Source organism: Myzus persicae, unplaced genomic scaffold (assembly GCF_001856785.1).
Source record: "Myzus persicae strain clone G006 unplaced genomic scaffold, MPER_G0061.0, whole genome shotgun sequence".
NCBI classification, from domain to species: domain Eukaryota; kingdom Metazoa; phylum Arthropoda; class Insecta; order Hemiptera; family Aphididae; genus Myzus; species Myzus persicae.
In genome coordinates, this window is record NW_019103749.1 from 151,546 (window position 1) to 169,209 (window position 17,664).

At 27.8% G+C, this 17,664-nt stretch overlaps 1 protein-coding gene across 1 annotated transcript in view; it reads right to left on the reverse strand.

Annotated features, from left to right (window-relative positions):
* The window catches only part of LOC111035195, a 155,675-nt gene extending 138,638 nt beyond the window's left edge, over positions 1-17,037 (reverse strand). Inside the window, exon 1 of the mRNA XM_022316720.1 lies at positions 16,790-17,037. Coding sequence (XP_022172412.1) covers positions 16,790-16,830 — 41 coding nt within the window. The 5' untranslated portion in view covers positions 16,831-17,037. The remainder of the gene's footprint in view (positions 1-16,789) is intronic.
* Between the last annotated feature and the right edge of the window lie 627 nt (positions 17,038-17,664).

A 17,664-nucleotide genomic window follows, 5' to 3' on the forward strand; every position in this document is an offset into this window, starting at 1 on the left:
TAATATAGGTAATTATTAATTTATTTAGATAAATTATAATATTAAAAAGTCAAAAATATCCAATGGGTTAGTTGTTTCTATACGTCATCGATTTATAATTTATTTGACTTAGAAATTAGAATACATTATATATTACAAAATATAAATGATAGTAATGATACATTATTATTGATTGCTACTATTATTAATAATCACCGATGGCTTATATTTCTTCAATGTTTTAATCGTATTTTTGAGATTGCCTTGCAAAATCAAAATGAAATTTTATAAACCGTTTTTATGAGACGTGTTTAATCTACATGAAGCTTTTTGATTGCTCATTAGTTTATGATTACCAAAATACATCTAACGAAATCATTTTTTATATTTTATTAAATTAGAAACGGATTTTACAAAAACTTGCCGGCCGAAAGGTGAGAACTATTGTTCTGCAAGAAATTCCTACGTCTTTAAGTCATCAGATAAAACTTGATGGTTTAAAGTCTTATAAAATGTAATGTTTCAGTGATTGACAGAATACAATAAATACCTAGATATATTTAAAAAAATCTAACCATATCATATTTTAATAAGTATTTAAAATTTATCTTAGTTTAATAATTAACTACTCTTCTCAAGTTTATAATACAACAAAAAACTAACTGACAGGTGTTTAAAAATATTAAGAAAAATATATTGGTTATGAGCACCTGCGTCCTCATCACATTGCCTTTCACGGTCCACGGGCATCTAGTCAACAATAGTGGAACATAACATTTTATAGTTATCACTTATCAAAAGCGGTAGTTATGAATAAGGTCAACATGTAGATTGTAGTAAATTTAAGAGATTATTTAAGTTTTAAACTGTTTATAGAAAACTTAATGTTAATAAGTTGTTCTTATTAATATGTATGTTATGTTAACTGGTGTACTGGTGTACACAAAAACTTTAGTCTAAGATTTTGGGGGAGATGTTTACAATGTTTTATTTTATTTCAGTTTTAAAGTTTTAATAGCTATGTTTGAATAATTATACGGATTTGTATTGTATTTAAATGTAATGTAATAACACACTGATAGCCCCTTAATTTACAAGTTAGTGAAATATTTTTAATATGAAACATTTTATTAATTTATTAGTAATGTAGAATAATATAGTGTAGTAAATCTTAGACCCATATGGTTAAACCAAAAATAAAGAAATATAATTAATACAATTCGAAAACTATACTATTTTACTGTCATAATATCAAATATTATATTACATGATTTCTAGTTAGTTTAAACAAATGTTATCAACATGACAAAATAGTTAGTGTTTAAAAATTAGTTAACAAAAGTAATTTAAGTGTGAATTTTTATAAAACTTTGTATAAATTGTATTTATAAGCTTTGTCCCCTCCAACCTTATACGGCTACCTATACAGTTATACACACCAGGCATAAATTAATTTCATTTCAAATAAAATTATATATTACTGAGTTAAAAAAATCGAAGTAGTGAACCTGATTTTCAATAATAAAAACCATTTTTTGCCCGATATATCATAAGAAAAAATTATAACAACGACTATTATATTCTTCGATGAACAAGGGATGGAATCAGGGTCATATACATTTTCACAACTTTCGTCATTTTTGTTTTTGTATTTGCTATATTCAATTTAAATATACTAAACATATTGAAACAGGAAATATATGTCCGTGACATAGTGCATTGCCAATATAAACTAGACTACACTCACTCTTACAAACGTAAAATTACACTTCAAACAATAGTTTTGACTCAAAATTATCTGGGGGTGCTAACTAAGGACTAATAACTCCCTGGCACCCACGTATGTGCCCAAATATTGGTACCTACAACAAGAAAATTATGTACAATACTTCATTTATTGATAGTTTAATATCCTCATTAAAACTGGTTTTATAAGTTGTCATACAAATTATTTACCTGTATAATATGTGTAATGTGTTGTAAAACAAAAACGTGATGAGAATAAATTAGAAAATAAGTGAGTAGTAAAAAGGAAATTTCGTATTTATTTAATATTTAACAATATTTAATTTATTATTTACTTTTGAGTCTCAAGATATTTAATATATTAGGTACCTACTTCAATTTATGAGAAAATAATACAAGGAAGTAGGCAGGTACTGTTAAAATAACTTATAAGACATCATGGGCAAGTCTATGGTTCTAACTAAACATAAACATAATTTTAACGTCACAAATTCATAACCATAAATCATAACTGATATTTTTAGAAAAATGTCTTTGAAGAGTTACAATAATGAATTTGTATTGTAAATAATCGTGTTTATTGATACGGTATGCAAATATGCCAAAAGTAAAATATTATATTAAATAACTATTAATAATAAAATAACATTATAACAAAGTACATTTTTTGTAATATTGTATATGGTTATTGGTTCATATGGTATAAAAAATTAAAGTTTAAGTCATATTATACATATATTAATGATTAAACAATAAAGGTAGTACGTACTATACCTAAAAATATTAATTTATTACGGTGGGTTAAACACATGTAAGAAATAATAGTATCATACTATAGCGATGAATGCCGAGGTTTAGACCACTAGTTCCAAAACACTAGGCGCATACCATTATACACGGTATATAAATGAGGTTTACAACTATTTATCTGAAAAACAGTTTACTTTCTTTCATTTTTTTTTTTGTTCCGACAAACAAACCGCACTCACACACGTATTCTTAAGTAATACCGATCTGTCCAGTACACAGGTATAATCTGTTCTTGACAGCCGACAGGACCATTTACCATATCATATGATAATAATAGACAAAAGCACCATACGATGACTCACATATTATTTAATTCACCAGACAAGTTTTTCGTTAAATTGTTTATATTATTACACTAACATTGGGTCACGTGGTACTCATATACTTTTTTATTGTTCTTTGATTTTTAAAAGAGTCGTTGAAAAAACCCGACAACACTACAAAGAGTAGGTAATGGACACTATAGGTCTTAACAGAATGTTTCACTTAAAGTGGACTCATAGAGATTTTTATGAGTTGGCGAACGGTCGATAATGGCATTAACGCTCACTTCACCGATAAACAAACGATCGTCTAAAATGATTGATTAGGGCACACATAATATATTTATTTTTTTTTTTTAACGACTTTTTAACATAGGACGTTATCGTAAAGAATAATATTTAGGAAAGATACTTCACTGCCAAAAATGACACGTTATAAGAGTACCTAGCCACCTAAGTATATTATGCTCAAGATATTTACAAAATTAAATTTGAGTACAAAATAATATAAAGGACTCAACCTTGTTTTTCGAATTATTAACTAAACGAAAAATAATAGAGTACATTGGTTTCACCGTAATTTATAAGCTACACATTTTAAATGAAACTATAATTGCATCCAAAAACATAATTTAGATTACATAGATGTAAAATAAGTAAAAATGATATGATGTATAAAGTTCTGCCCTTCGCCTAATTACTAAAAAATATGTAAAGAGTAGTATCTTTTAACAGTAAACATTAATTATAATAGAAAAAATAATTAAATTTTTTGAAATGCTATTTTTCAAGTTAAAATATATACCTACATGGATTTTCTTGTCTTATATTGTATAGTTGTTTATTAATTTGTAATTTTTTTTAGAAAGTAATTGCTAATTAGTTAGATTCTTAATCATAAAAATAACTTATACTAAAGAAATTTATTTAAAAATAAAAATAAAATTTATAACTAAAAAACACAATTTAAATGGATTAAATAGGTGTACATTTATATATTTTCCATTTCAACAAATAAAAATTAAGCAGAATATTGCATGAAGATTAAAAAATTTAATTAGCATATTAATCATTATTGATAAAGCATATAAAAAACAAATGTAATGCTTTTAACTCACCGAATATATTATATGATTAAAATATAGTCTAATGAATGAAGAAACAAAGAACATAATTAAATAGTCCTTATTAATCACAATGAGTTTACAGTTAACAGACCTATTATATGCAAATTTGTTAATTAAAAAACAGGCATTTGATATTTTGATAACGAATACCTACTTGAAATAGCTACTTACTATCTAACCTACCTTTCATTAAACATGGTGTAATTCATAACAGTTAAAAATGTAATACGAGATTCATTATAATATGTTTTACTGGAAATTAAAAATAAATAACTTAGACACATATATTTTTTATGGGTGATTGACGTTAAACATTTAACCACATTAAATAATAACATTTAAACACATAAAAAAACGATTTTTGATATTTTTTTTGTAATTCAAAACATATTACTCAAATTATTATTTACTATACACGATGAATTTTTCAAAATATTTAGATTTATTTTAAAATCTTAATTATACAACAAACCTATTTGCTCCGTTCAGCAATACTTATCTGTATACTAGGTCGGTATTAATAAATTAGAAACATAGTTATTATTATTATTATTATTATTATTATATAATTTATGCAATTTGCTGTTGACAAAAATAAATTCAACAGATCGTATAACTAATAAAAAAATAAATTACCAATAAAATATCCTCAGTAATATAGGTTAACAGACAGTTTTCGCTCAAAATCGTGTTTCGTATAATATGAAGTGATGATTTATTATTGAATTCGTATTTAACACATCATCCATCATAACATTACAGTGACCTACTCAATGACGAGAAATACTCGTACTTGATATCCACTATACAAATGAGTGATTTCCGCCGCGATTTGTAATACTTTATGATAGGGATGGAACGTTTTTCAGTTCCAAAAATTGTGATATTTTTCCTACCCATCAGTAAATTATGAAAACCAAATTGTAAATTATATAAACAAGAAAAAAAATTGTATTCTTCTAATTATTATTATTAAAAATAAAATAAAATATTTTTTTTTTAATTTTTCGAGCGCAACGGATTTGCCATTCATGTCATATTTTATATGAAGTATTATAATGTATAAGTACATGAAAAATATAAACATTTTGATCAAGAAGCTTTTTCTTCGTTTACCTACTGATGCCGTAATAGTGTGTCATACTGATATTGTGATATTACTATACTGGGCTATTTAAAATTAATCTTTCGGTGCTTGGGACCTGGCCTCCTAGCCCTGTGTCATGTGTCACTTATTGATCTTACTCCATGTGACTCCTTCTTTTGGTGATATTATGTTAATGATACTGTATACACTGAGTGGCTAAAATATCGGTGAAGTCAATTTCAATTTCTCTAATTAGTGTTATACTTATGAATACTAAGTGAAATGTAACTTAAATAAATATTCGTATTTAATTGTTTTGTTAATTGAATACAGAATCTTATACAATTTATCTTAAAAATAAAATTTTAAATTATTCATTAGGTATTATAGATTTGGTATTATGTATATTTTATTAATTTTTTTTTTGGTTGGAAAGTCAATAACTCCTTTGAGATGATTCTAATAACCAATACAACCAATATCCATAATTTAAAACAACAATTTGATGATTTTTAAATAAAAAAACCTTTACACAATAAAATATGTTTCAATATTAAATAATTATAGGTAGCTAAAGGTAATAAAAATACACAAAAATACGAAATTTATTAAGTTTGTATTTTATAAGCAGAGTAATGGTGAAACTTGTTTTGAGAAAATATAGGTATAATATACTTATATTATACTAAGTTTTTAATTGATCAACAGTGAGTCAACATAATTGAGTAAAAATTATATTTTTTTAATGTATTCTAACTGGTTAATATTATAATAACATTTTAAAAAAATAAGTTGTTCTGACCCCTGGGGAGACTACACATTAAAATAGTTAAGTTTGAATCTTAAAAGGTTTTTATTTTTTAGAATATACGTCAACAATGTTAAGCAAATTTGCATATAATCATCATTTCTTGTGATAAACAAATAAGTATAATATACATATATTATTATGCAATTATGTGTAAACTCTTCCGACTGTCAAACTAGTCGATCCAAAGTAACCATGTTATTGATACTATTATTTATACAATATAACTATAACATACTTGATATACCTAATACATCTGCACATTTTAAAAAAAATTACACAATATATATGTACATACCATATGTACCACACATAATGGAAACTAAAACATTGGACTCTATTTTGTGTTGGTGAAGAACTGGTTCGAAACGCTCTTCGGTGTTGTTATTACCATATTTACACCATTGGATTACAGTAACTATAAGGTCGATTATAATACTATACCCGTATTATAATATGATATATAAGAATACAATAACTGAAGCCATTAATTTTAAAATGATCAGCTAGAAGCACGTTAATTTACCTCTTTCGTGGTTGTATGCGATTCATCCGATCGAGTCGACCGGTTTTGAATATTAATATTATATAGGTATTGAAACTATGTTTTCCAAAAAAAATTAAAAATCTAATGCAATGGTCAAATTATTAAAATTGTTTTATTATACAGTTCAATGGCCAATGTAAATCTTAAATAAAGAAAAATAGCAAAATAATCTTTAGGTAACTACCAGGCACCAGCAGTTTAAAATATTGATTTACACCCGTTAAAATAAATTCTCTTGGTCTCCAATTGTTAGGTATTCAATTATGATCGACTTTTTCCCCACGACAACAGGAAATAGAAAAATTGATTTGAACTTTTATTTCATACTGTGAATTCTTTGGACAACAGAAAAATAATATATCTAATAATATTTACACCAGTACCTAACTATATTAGCATACCAGCGTTGTATTATTATGCCACGTTGTATACAGATAATATTTAAACTATTCTTTACAAAATTTATATTTTTTAGTCAGCAAAATTATTTTATACACATTTTTTACTTATGAAAAATAAAGGCCAGTCTGAGTTAAATTTTATTAGACTTGATTTTTGAGATTATAAATATCTTGAACTGTATATTGGCATATGCAGTTAATTATCACACCAATGACTCTTTCTAAACCACTTTTATTACCCCCTATAATATTATGTATAGTATAAATATACACTGTAGAACACCGGTATTTAAAATTGTAATAATGAATCCACAACAGAGTTATAGTGCACTATGATACTAGCATAACTATGCTGTGCATTAAAAACAGAGACATTAAACTTAAAAATAATACAAAACCGTCTTATAGTCAAAGTATTTAGTAATTTTAACGAGAACGATGAACAAAAAATTGCTTTAATATTTAAAAGATATACCTATTTCGGAGGTATAAAATATTTAAATAAAAGAAACTATGTACACACACGTACTTACCTATAATACATAATGCTATTAATTAAATTGTACTCAAAACATAGCATTTATATATCTAACTCGAGAAGGAATGTAAAAAAATAAATTACACACTTCTGCAATGGACAGATGCCAAATGTGTTATTAATAACATGTGCATCATTTGGCATAAGCCAAACTATAGAAATCTAAAATAATAAACAGTAAAATATAGCAATGACATTTTAATTAGTAACTTTTCTTTTGGTATTTAACATTCAACTTGCAGACACTACCATATTATTATCATACTGAGCTAGGCCTACTATAACTACTATTCCAAACTAAAATAATATCATCGTTTTTTCACTTCATCACATATTAATGACAATATAAATCAAATAACGCTGAAGTTCACTATAGATCCACATTGCTTAAAAACTAAAATATATGGACCAAAAACTATCCAAAAATTATATTAATAGATAAATAATTAAATATCATGATATAACAATATAACATTTCGGTGACCAATATGAAAAATACCGATAAAAATACGACGTATAGGCTTCAGTTATTTTTAATGTTAAAAACTTCAAACATTTAGCCTCAATTAATGCAGTAATAGCTACCTACAATTTATATTCGAATTAATTCCTTCTTATTTACATTAATACATTATTGTTACAATATATATGTTATATTATGTATAGGGACATAATATATACTTATTTGATGCAACTTAAGTGTTCACGTGCTTCAAGTGACATTATAAAGTTAAACGAAATCGATATGTAATCAAAATATATACATTCATCACCATCGCTTAGAATCAAAAATAACAAATATCATATTCAACAACAAAAAATAAACATGATAATTTTATAATATTACATTTTAAATGTGGGGCATCCATTTATTGAACTTACATTAAAAACTGTCGTGAGTGCTGCGTAATAAGCTGCAGATGATATATTTCTACGAAATAAGTATATGATGATATACGTCATTGACAATGCTATACCTACCAAGAAATGTTATAAAATATATAATTTTATGTTATAAGTAATCATTTTTTATTTTTTTTAGTTAAAATATCATATATTTTGCCTTTAAAGAACTGCATATTTCTTCGTACTAAACTATACCAGCCGTTAACTTTATATTGAGTTTGATACTTAATATTCAAGGATGTTCAACATATCATATTACTATACAGATATAAGTTTGTTTACAGTGCTTACACAATATAAGTATGGATGTACATTATGATGAGCTTACAATAATTTCACACCCACGCAATACATAACCTGCAATTTCTATTGTGTGGAAAAAAATTACCAACAGTGAAATGCAAATTATTCACTGGACCCGCAGAATCCGGATGAAATTTACATAGAACAAGAATTCGTATATTTTATGCACAACACGAAGAAAAAAGGGCGAATCCTATATAGGTAGTGGATACACCCACGCGGCCACGCATAATTGTTATTTTTTTAAGTCATTGATAAACCAATGAACCCGCATTGTGAAGGTTTCTGTTTCGTGTTATCAGATTATAGATAACCGAATGAAAAAGATACACAATAAACACCAAGTGCGATTCATTATCGGCATTGTATTCATAGTATCAGAAATACTCATGTACCAATTTAAGATTATGAGCTGAGCGATGAATATAGTATATAGGACATAAGTACAGTAAAACTTCCTTATAACGGACCCCCCTATAAGACAGAAATCTCCTTACAACGGAAAATGACAACAGTCCCGTATAACCTATATCCTGAATATTTTAGTCTCCCTTTAACGAAAACTCCTTTCTAACGAACAAATCGATTGGTACCTATAGTGATTCCGTTATAACCTTCCGTTTTACTTTAAAAAATTGAATTGATATGGATAAATTAAAAATAGCCTTCGGAATAGAGGCTGACTATTGTCTCGGCTCACAATCGTTTTTATGTGAAATTGTTCAATTTTATCACATCCAGTGGCATGGTGAAAGTCAGCCACCTTTGAGATTTTTATATGATGGTGAGTATATGCCAAATGGGTTAATATAATGTGTAATAATTTAACAGTTTAGTACTTATAACCACTGATAATTAAAATATGACACTAAATGACAATCGATATCGGGTTTTGGGATGATAGATGGAATATTTGATTTACGAGTATCCTCCAAAAAAATATCAAGTTCGCTACGCCACTGAACACATCCAGTGAATGAGTAACTTACTTTAATAGTTTAATGCCCCTAACACTTAAAACCTCTATAGAGCAAAACGACGTTTAGCTCATCATAAATCAATAAGAGGTATACTTTATACAACAGTTTGGTTAATAATGTCCACCTTTATTTGTATATAGTAAGTCGGAAGACAAATAACACTTACAAAAACCAAAAAACATATTACATATGTCAAACATAAACATTTCATATTTTATACAATAAATCGCAATAATTTAATTTTTAAAACTGTTAATAAAATGTGAAGTTGTAAATTTAAAAACATATTAAAAATGATAACAATATCAGGGATAATAACTTTTTTTGGTATTAAAGATTGAATCAGCAGTGCTAAACCAACGTTGTTTTGCCGGTCCAGCCATCAGGTATAACATTATTTATAATTAATAATTTCAATTACATAAATGAAAAACTTAAAGTGAAATAACATTTTAAATAACAATAAAGTATACGAACAGGCATATATTTAAGCTTAATATCTACAAAAATGTCTATACCGTTATAATGAGGTATACGAATTTCACGGTAGTAGTACCTACTTTTCTATTATGTTTTAATGGTTTCTCCCACCTACAAAACAATTGTTCAATTTTATTAGTGTTCGAATTTTCGAATTGTCTGATCACAGAATTCAGGCTGAGAATTCAACTATGCATGAATATAGTAAATTCAAGTTTTATAGGAAAACGGTAACTACACTAAAAAATATAGTTCCCATCTATATAACTGCATTTGGCAATACCTTATTAAAAAGAAAACTAAATTATATGACTACTAGTTTTTTTTTGCTCTATATGTTAGACCTAGATTCAGGACAAATTTTAATCGACTTAATATATTATATTTGACAAATTTACAAAATCTGTTAGTTCATCAATCGATTGTTATAAACGTAAAACTGATATATAACTTATCGGTAACATCCCAAAGTGCTTAAAACTATTTTTTTTAAACTATTTTAAGACTGTATTATACTGTATTCAACAGTGTAATATTGCTAGTTAAGTATGATTTTCTAAGTGTTTTTAGTGTATTTTATAGAATGTTAAATCAATTTTTACAGTTGTTGTAGGTACCAATTTAATCGTTTTTTACAGGTAAAATTGATGTACACGTACGCAAGTAATGCTTTACCTGTAGTATCACAAAAATAATAATAAAATAAGAACGTGAGACTTACTAAATACAAATTTTAATGAATTTATCATAGTATCAGTGCAATCAAAATGAATTATAAGCACTCATTTGGTAACGAATACATTTTTTTTAAATTTAGTATCTATAGGTAACGTTGTTTGAGCTTCTGAAAAATTCAAATAGATATAGCTAATAATATCGCTCAAGTACCTATTAAGTTCCATATCAAAACCAGAATATGTACAACATGACCTACTTATTTTTGGAGGTCACGGGGAGATCAATAATTTGTTTCGCAGACCTACGCCAAAATTCGCGAATACAATAAGTCTTTACAAACAATACAAAGTCTTCAAATAGTCAATTTTTATCTGATAATAATTTAACATATTATCTCAACTTATTAAAAACATCGTTCGAAACATATACGAGGATATATTTCTAGAGATATTTTTATAAAATAGTTATGGTATATCGAATATTCATATGTTTACATAAAATTACTATTATATTATATATTTACTATTAAGATTGTTTGTATTCTAAATAGTGTTAAATTTAATATGTGCTTATCTTTTGCTCATATTTTCAACCATTGAATACAATTGAATCGATTTTGCGTGACATATAGAATAAATGTTAAACCCTATTGTAATGAAAACCAATTGTAACCCTTATTATTACTATTCGATTTTTTTGTCTGGATGAATATGACATAAACATTTTAAATCATTAAAAAATGTTTTAAACAATTTAATCTTCTTAGCGATAAAGAAGTAAAATTCCATACATAATAATATATTGAATGTTCATTAAGTTGCATGTGTAGTTTTAAAAGGTAAAATTTTGATTTCATCAATAGCTTTTCTAGCTGTAAAAATTAATAACTTACAACAGTATTATATTGTTTGAAAGAAATATTAGCCGAATAGCTTTAATTTTTAACAAAGATGTTTTCAGATTTTGTATAAAAATTTAAGTGAACACATACTGCACCGTGCTGAGCGATGCAATAAAAGTTTTAAAATCGCCATGTCTCGTTGTAACTTATCGGGATTTATGATAATTGCTACGTTCCATAATAAAGTATCATAAGTCATTGAAATTGACATTGATACAAAATATAATTAAGCAATTTTACCATAAATAGTTGTCCATAAATGATTCATAGGAAGTATAAATTAAAGAAGTTGAATATAGTAGAGGACCTAATTAAGTGGGAGAGACAGTACACTGCGTATCAGAATAGTATTCAAATACTACAAGTCACATGAAAAAAAAAATGAAGGTCTAAGCATGATGAGACAGAATAATATAGAATGGATATCAACAATTTGAGTGAAAAAAATAAGTAGAAGAAAAAAATGTATAAATGAAAAATATTGAACTTATAAGGGATTGGACATAATTCAACCAACAATTTTAATAAATAAGATGATAATTCCATAAACAGTATTATTTTAAACACAAATGAATTTTATAATTTATTCATACAAGTCATTTTTCAAATATCTTTAAAATAAAATACAAATAGAGGGAACTTTAAAAAACTCATACACTTGGTTTTTATTTTTCTTATTTAATATAATTTTATTTGTGGAAATTGTGATATTGATAATATTTAGTCGATACTTTATATATTCAAACATAATATTTTAATGAAATATGAATATAAATTAATTCCAATAGACCATAAGATTATATTATATTTTGTTGAAATACAGTAAAAACAAAAGTGTGTAGGTACTAATATATGGTTAATAGTATAACCATATGATGTATAGATATATTAAAATATAATATTATGTATAAATTAATAAATAATAAGTTTTTTGTTTTTTATTGACTTCCAAAAAAAAGTTAAAATATACTAAACCACCCATTATTAAATACATAATATATGAAATTACCAACTTGTATGAAGTATTATGTTCCTATTTAAAATGTCACTATACTCTTTACATTTCTATAGATTATAATAGCTAACATTATTTGCGCGCATAACAATAACTTGAAAACCATAACTTGCTATTACTTGCTAATTCGCTATTTTTTGGAGTGAATTGGGTAAAATGGATGGACAAAGTTTATGGACTCAACTTAATTGCTTTTATACTCTTTGTAAATATATATTTTTTTAATTTTTATAGTGCAAATAAACACGTATAATACTTATTTCTACAGTTATACGAACGAATAGTACAGGAAATTTAAAAATAAATAAGTAATTTATACTTTTAATTTATCGCCGTGACTGCACACGCTACGTATATAATTGTAATTTGAATTAACTTTTTATACCCGCTTGAAAGACATACAACTACATATTGTGTATGTTATTTACTTTTAAAACTTCATACATATTCAAGAGAGCGTAGCGACTTTATTTTTCAATATTGTGTTTGTGTTGCAAGAAAATAATTGACCATAACATTTCACTGTAAATGCAAATGTATAAAACTGTGTACATTACGATGTACTACATACACATATAGATAATACTAACACGTATTAGGCATACTAATTTCTAATTAATATTTTTTTTTCTAATATTAAAATTTTACATTATTTTTAACGATAAATTGTAATGGAAAATAATATCTAATAATGTTCAGAACCTAGAACGTAATTCGACCATATCAAATCTGCAAAATATAACAATACCTATAACAATTAATATAATACTAAACGTACTAAGCGTACTAATGCCCAATAATTTTTTTCCTGTAACTATAATTTTATATTATTTTTAAATATATCTAATGTAAAGATATCTAATAATATTCGGAACCCATAGGGTAATTTGACTATAAAAAATCTACAAAATATTACAATACCTATAGGCAGACCCCATGCCAAATTAAATTTTGGGACCCTGTAATAAATGTTTTTGGGGGGCCTATACAAAACTTCCATAAGCAATCAAATACAGCTCATTACAAGAGTGAAACGATACGAGTGTCCCATAATCGATACTTTATGGATAGGTAATCAATAACCAATCCATAGCTTCAATATAAAAATAACTTAATAATATATTATATATATGTATACAAACTTATAATATAAACTTCATATATTAGCATATAGGCATCATAAAATAGTATTTAATATAATAAAATAATTAATCCTATCAAAATCTCAAAAACTATAAATTCATTTCAACGGGCCTCCAAAATAACCAGTAACCTGTACTCCAGGTTTAACAACCCCCCCCCTCCCTCCACCTAGTCCACCTTATGGAGCCCCTGCCTATAGGCTATAAATATTTACTTGTATTCATTCTTAACATTAGTATAATTATATGAAACCTATCAAAAATATATTGGGTCTATCTACCTATTTACTTCAACAAAGTTTTCTAGTCAACCAAACATTATTAAAATGTAATACATTAATTTAATAAGTAATTTATGGATATTCAACTTTTATGAGACACCTATCAAAATTTTAAGTTTGTTGAAGTATCGATTCGTTTGCGCACGTGGAGTCTAATATTATAGCTCGTGTGCGATCATTGTTGACTGATTTTTTGAATATCAAATACCTACCAGTAACAGCTTGTTTACGATCATTGTTATCTGATTTATTTGAATATCAATACGATTAACATTATTTTATAATCTTTAATCTTTGTTTTTACTTTTACATTATATTCATTGTGTTATTATATTTTTATTGATCAAATACTGTTCATAAATTTAAATATTAACTACTTTTTAAGATAATGTTGACTTGAACTTTACATAATATTTTAAAAGCAATAAGTAGATAACATAATTTAAGTCCAATATCGTTTATATGTCAACACCAAAACTACTTTATAGCTCAAGTTAATTTTAACTCTGTTTTTATTACTTATAGGTAGGTACCACAATATTATACATTATTATTATTATTTTATTCTAAATAGAAACCAAAAATCCAATACAGTTATTATTTTTTCATTTTTTCAAAAGATGGTTTTAATTTTAAAGAAAAATAAATGTTTCTAACTTAAAGGTTATCACCTAACCATACAAAGTGGCCAAAAACGTAATAACAAAATGAATAGGAAAGGAAACATTGAAACTTTTAGCATACAATTGACAAACTGTACACCAACTACCGACCAACTCGACTTCTGTAAACTATGTTTCACTAAATTCAAAATACCCCGAATTTCAAAACTACTCATTAATTAATTTTAGTCAATAAGATAACAAAATTAAAAACCTACTACAAACTTCAGAAGTTTAAATGACCAGAATTACGACAGTTCGATAGAAACCTCTATTCAAAGTAAATACGTTTTACCTACGTATAACCTTCTTGTATTATCTATTAATTATTTTACACTATAGGGGTATTAACAAATTTTTGTTTGAAATAAATTATAAATTTATTATCTTCCTAAGGTTTAGTGAAATAATTTATGTTATAAAAATATAATAATAAATATGAAAGGATTTATTAAGAATTTAAAAATATTTGAAATACTTGTTTTAATAAATATTTATGAAGGCACCTAAGTTTTAAAAGATTAAATTGTAGTAAAAATTATTTATCAGAAATACTATTATACGTTTCATAACTGCCTCAGTGACCTAACTACGACTTGATTGATATTTAATAGTAATTAATAAAATAGGAATACAAAAAAACGATACATACATGCATACATTATTACACAATAATATAGGTGTTGACTGACACTTAACCCACTTGGCCATCTATCGAACAGGTTAATGACAAACCTTTGGCAGTAGGTATTTGAAGTAAATATATCATTAAGTATAACAATGAAAAAAATACCGTTTTTTCAATAAAACGTAAATTTTTCATACTCATTATAAGTATAAGTGTATAACCTACAGTCTACACTTGATTATAATACTAATATGGCATTACATTGTACAAAAAAGTTTATTAAATATTCAATAGCATTTTACCAAGAACTAGATCAAATGCCAAGTTTTCAACGACTATTCAAAATGTCATGTTTAAAATATTGTTGAAAACGTTTGAAAGGTTTTAATAAGAAGTGTTAGAAACAAAAAAAAATTCGGAAATGTCAAAAATTAAAAACAAGCATAATTTTAAAAATAACATTACGGAATTATAAACACTAAATAAGCCAAATAAATAGTATTTTGTGTGGCAAGTAAGGTATTTCAGTCATATATGAGGGCCCCATTTCGCCCAAGACTGACATTACCTTCCCGACAAGCAACAATCACTATTTTTTGTTACGTCTTTGGCCCACCGATCACGGCAAAGGTAATGCAAAGGCAATCTAACGACTAGACATTCTACGAAAACAATTTCATGAAAGAAAAATGTTGACGCATTATGCAAGGAGATTATAATATGAATAAACGACGTAACTTAGAGTATATTTTTTGTAAGAACCGTGGTATAGATTTCAGTAGTGTCTGGTTGAGCCGGGTATACTCATATCCAACTTTTTGGGATTTCCATTTTACCACCCGACACTAGGGGGATTCCCACTTTATCGCCCGCTAGATGGAACAAAAGGTCGCTTTTCAACTCTTCGACCGTCATCAAAAACTAAATTTTCGGTGCAGGCGTGACAAAAAATAATTTGTTTATATTTATACAGTTAATTATAATATCATATATTATTTTCATAAATGACTTTTCGTTGACGTATTTTTTTTATACATAAGTGGATCGAGTGTGACTCGAAGACGAATAAGATATTATACATTAAAAATATATTCTTGGTATAATATTATTTAGGTGCATCGAAACACATTTCGTGACGATTTATTACGCAGAATCGACAAAAATCCCTAGATTTTTAACCAATAGAAGTAATTTGTAGATAAAATACGAATAGAGAATGGAATGAAATGCCGGTAAGATTCCTAAGTATAATTGCTCAGTATCCTCCATCCTCCACTTTTTTAACGAACCTATTATTACGAGATCTCGGAAAGACTATTTTCAGAAAAAGCACAATACGACCCGTACCGACTCTTCCAGGTACCGCAAGCTAAAAATCACATTCACGTCTACCAATAATTGCAATATTTTCTATTTTGCCGGTACGATATCCACCGGAGGCGCACAGGTGATGGTGATAAGACGGTAGTTGTTATATAATGACACACTACGACGATGATAAACTAACCTGCTTTTGGGCTTCCACCGTTTTTTGAAAACTCCCAGCATTTTTCGGCAGGAATGCGGTGAGAAGAAAAAACACGATTCACTTATTCATACCGCGGCGGCACTATTGCGTCCGATCAAAAGCACGGATCACGCGGGACGCACTGCGCGAAATCGGCGAAAACGGAAAACCGCGTAAACGACGGCGGACGGACGGCAACGGCGAGACGGGACGACGCGCGACTGCCGACGGAAAACGGTTGACTGAAGACGGAAAACGCGGCGCACACATGACGACGGTGGACGCGAACCACGTTCGTGCGCGGCGGGTGGAGGGAGGGATAACAGCTGTTCGATCGACCGCGCGCGCGCACGCTCGTTTACGTATTACGTTTGCGTGCTGCGGTGCAAGCGCGTGTCTCGGCGAGCCAGAGGACGCGAACCGGCGGCGTCGCGTGGAACAGGGAAAGGCGGAGGCGGCGATACTCGCTGTCTGCCTTTCCGCCACACGACAGTGGGTTGATCGCCGAGACACACACACACACACGATCATTGGGCCAAAGGGTCACGCGAAAAGATTGCTCTCTTTCGCGGGAAGGGTGACGGGCGGCGGCGGCGGTGACGTTGGCCGGTCAAACGCGTTTTCGGCAGTCACGTCGTCGTTGCGGGTTACTATATATACTACCCATACAATATTAAATTATTAAAAAATTTGTTATGCGTAACTCACTTTGCTGTAGTGCTACCCCCCCCCCACCCAAACACACTACAATTACTCTCCGTCCCGAGCACCCACCTAGCCACGTCAAACTATATTATATTATTATAATATTATCAAAGGTTTCACCCCGATCGGTTACCTACGCCATTGTCAATGTCCTTATACCTACTTATGTA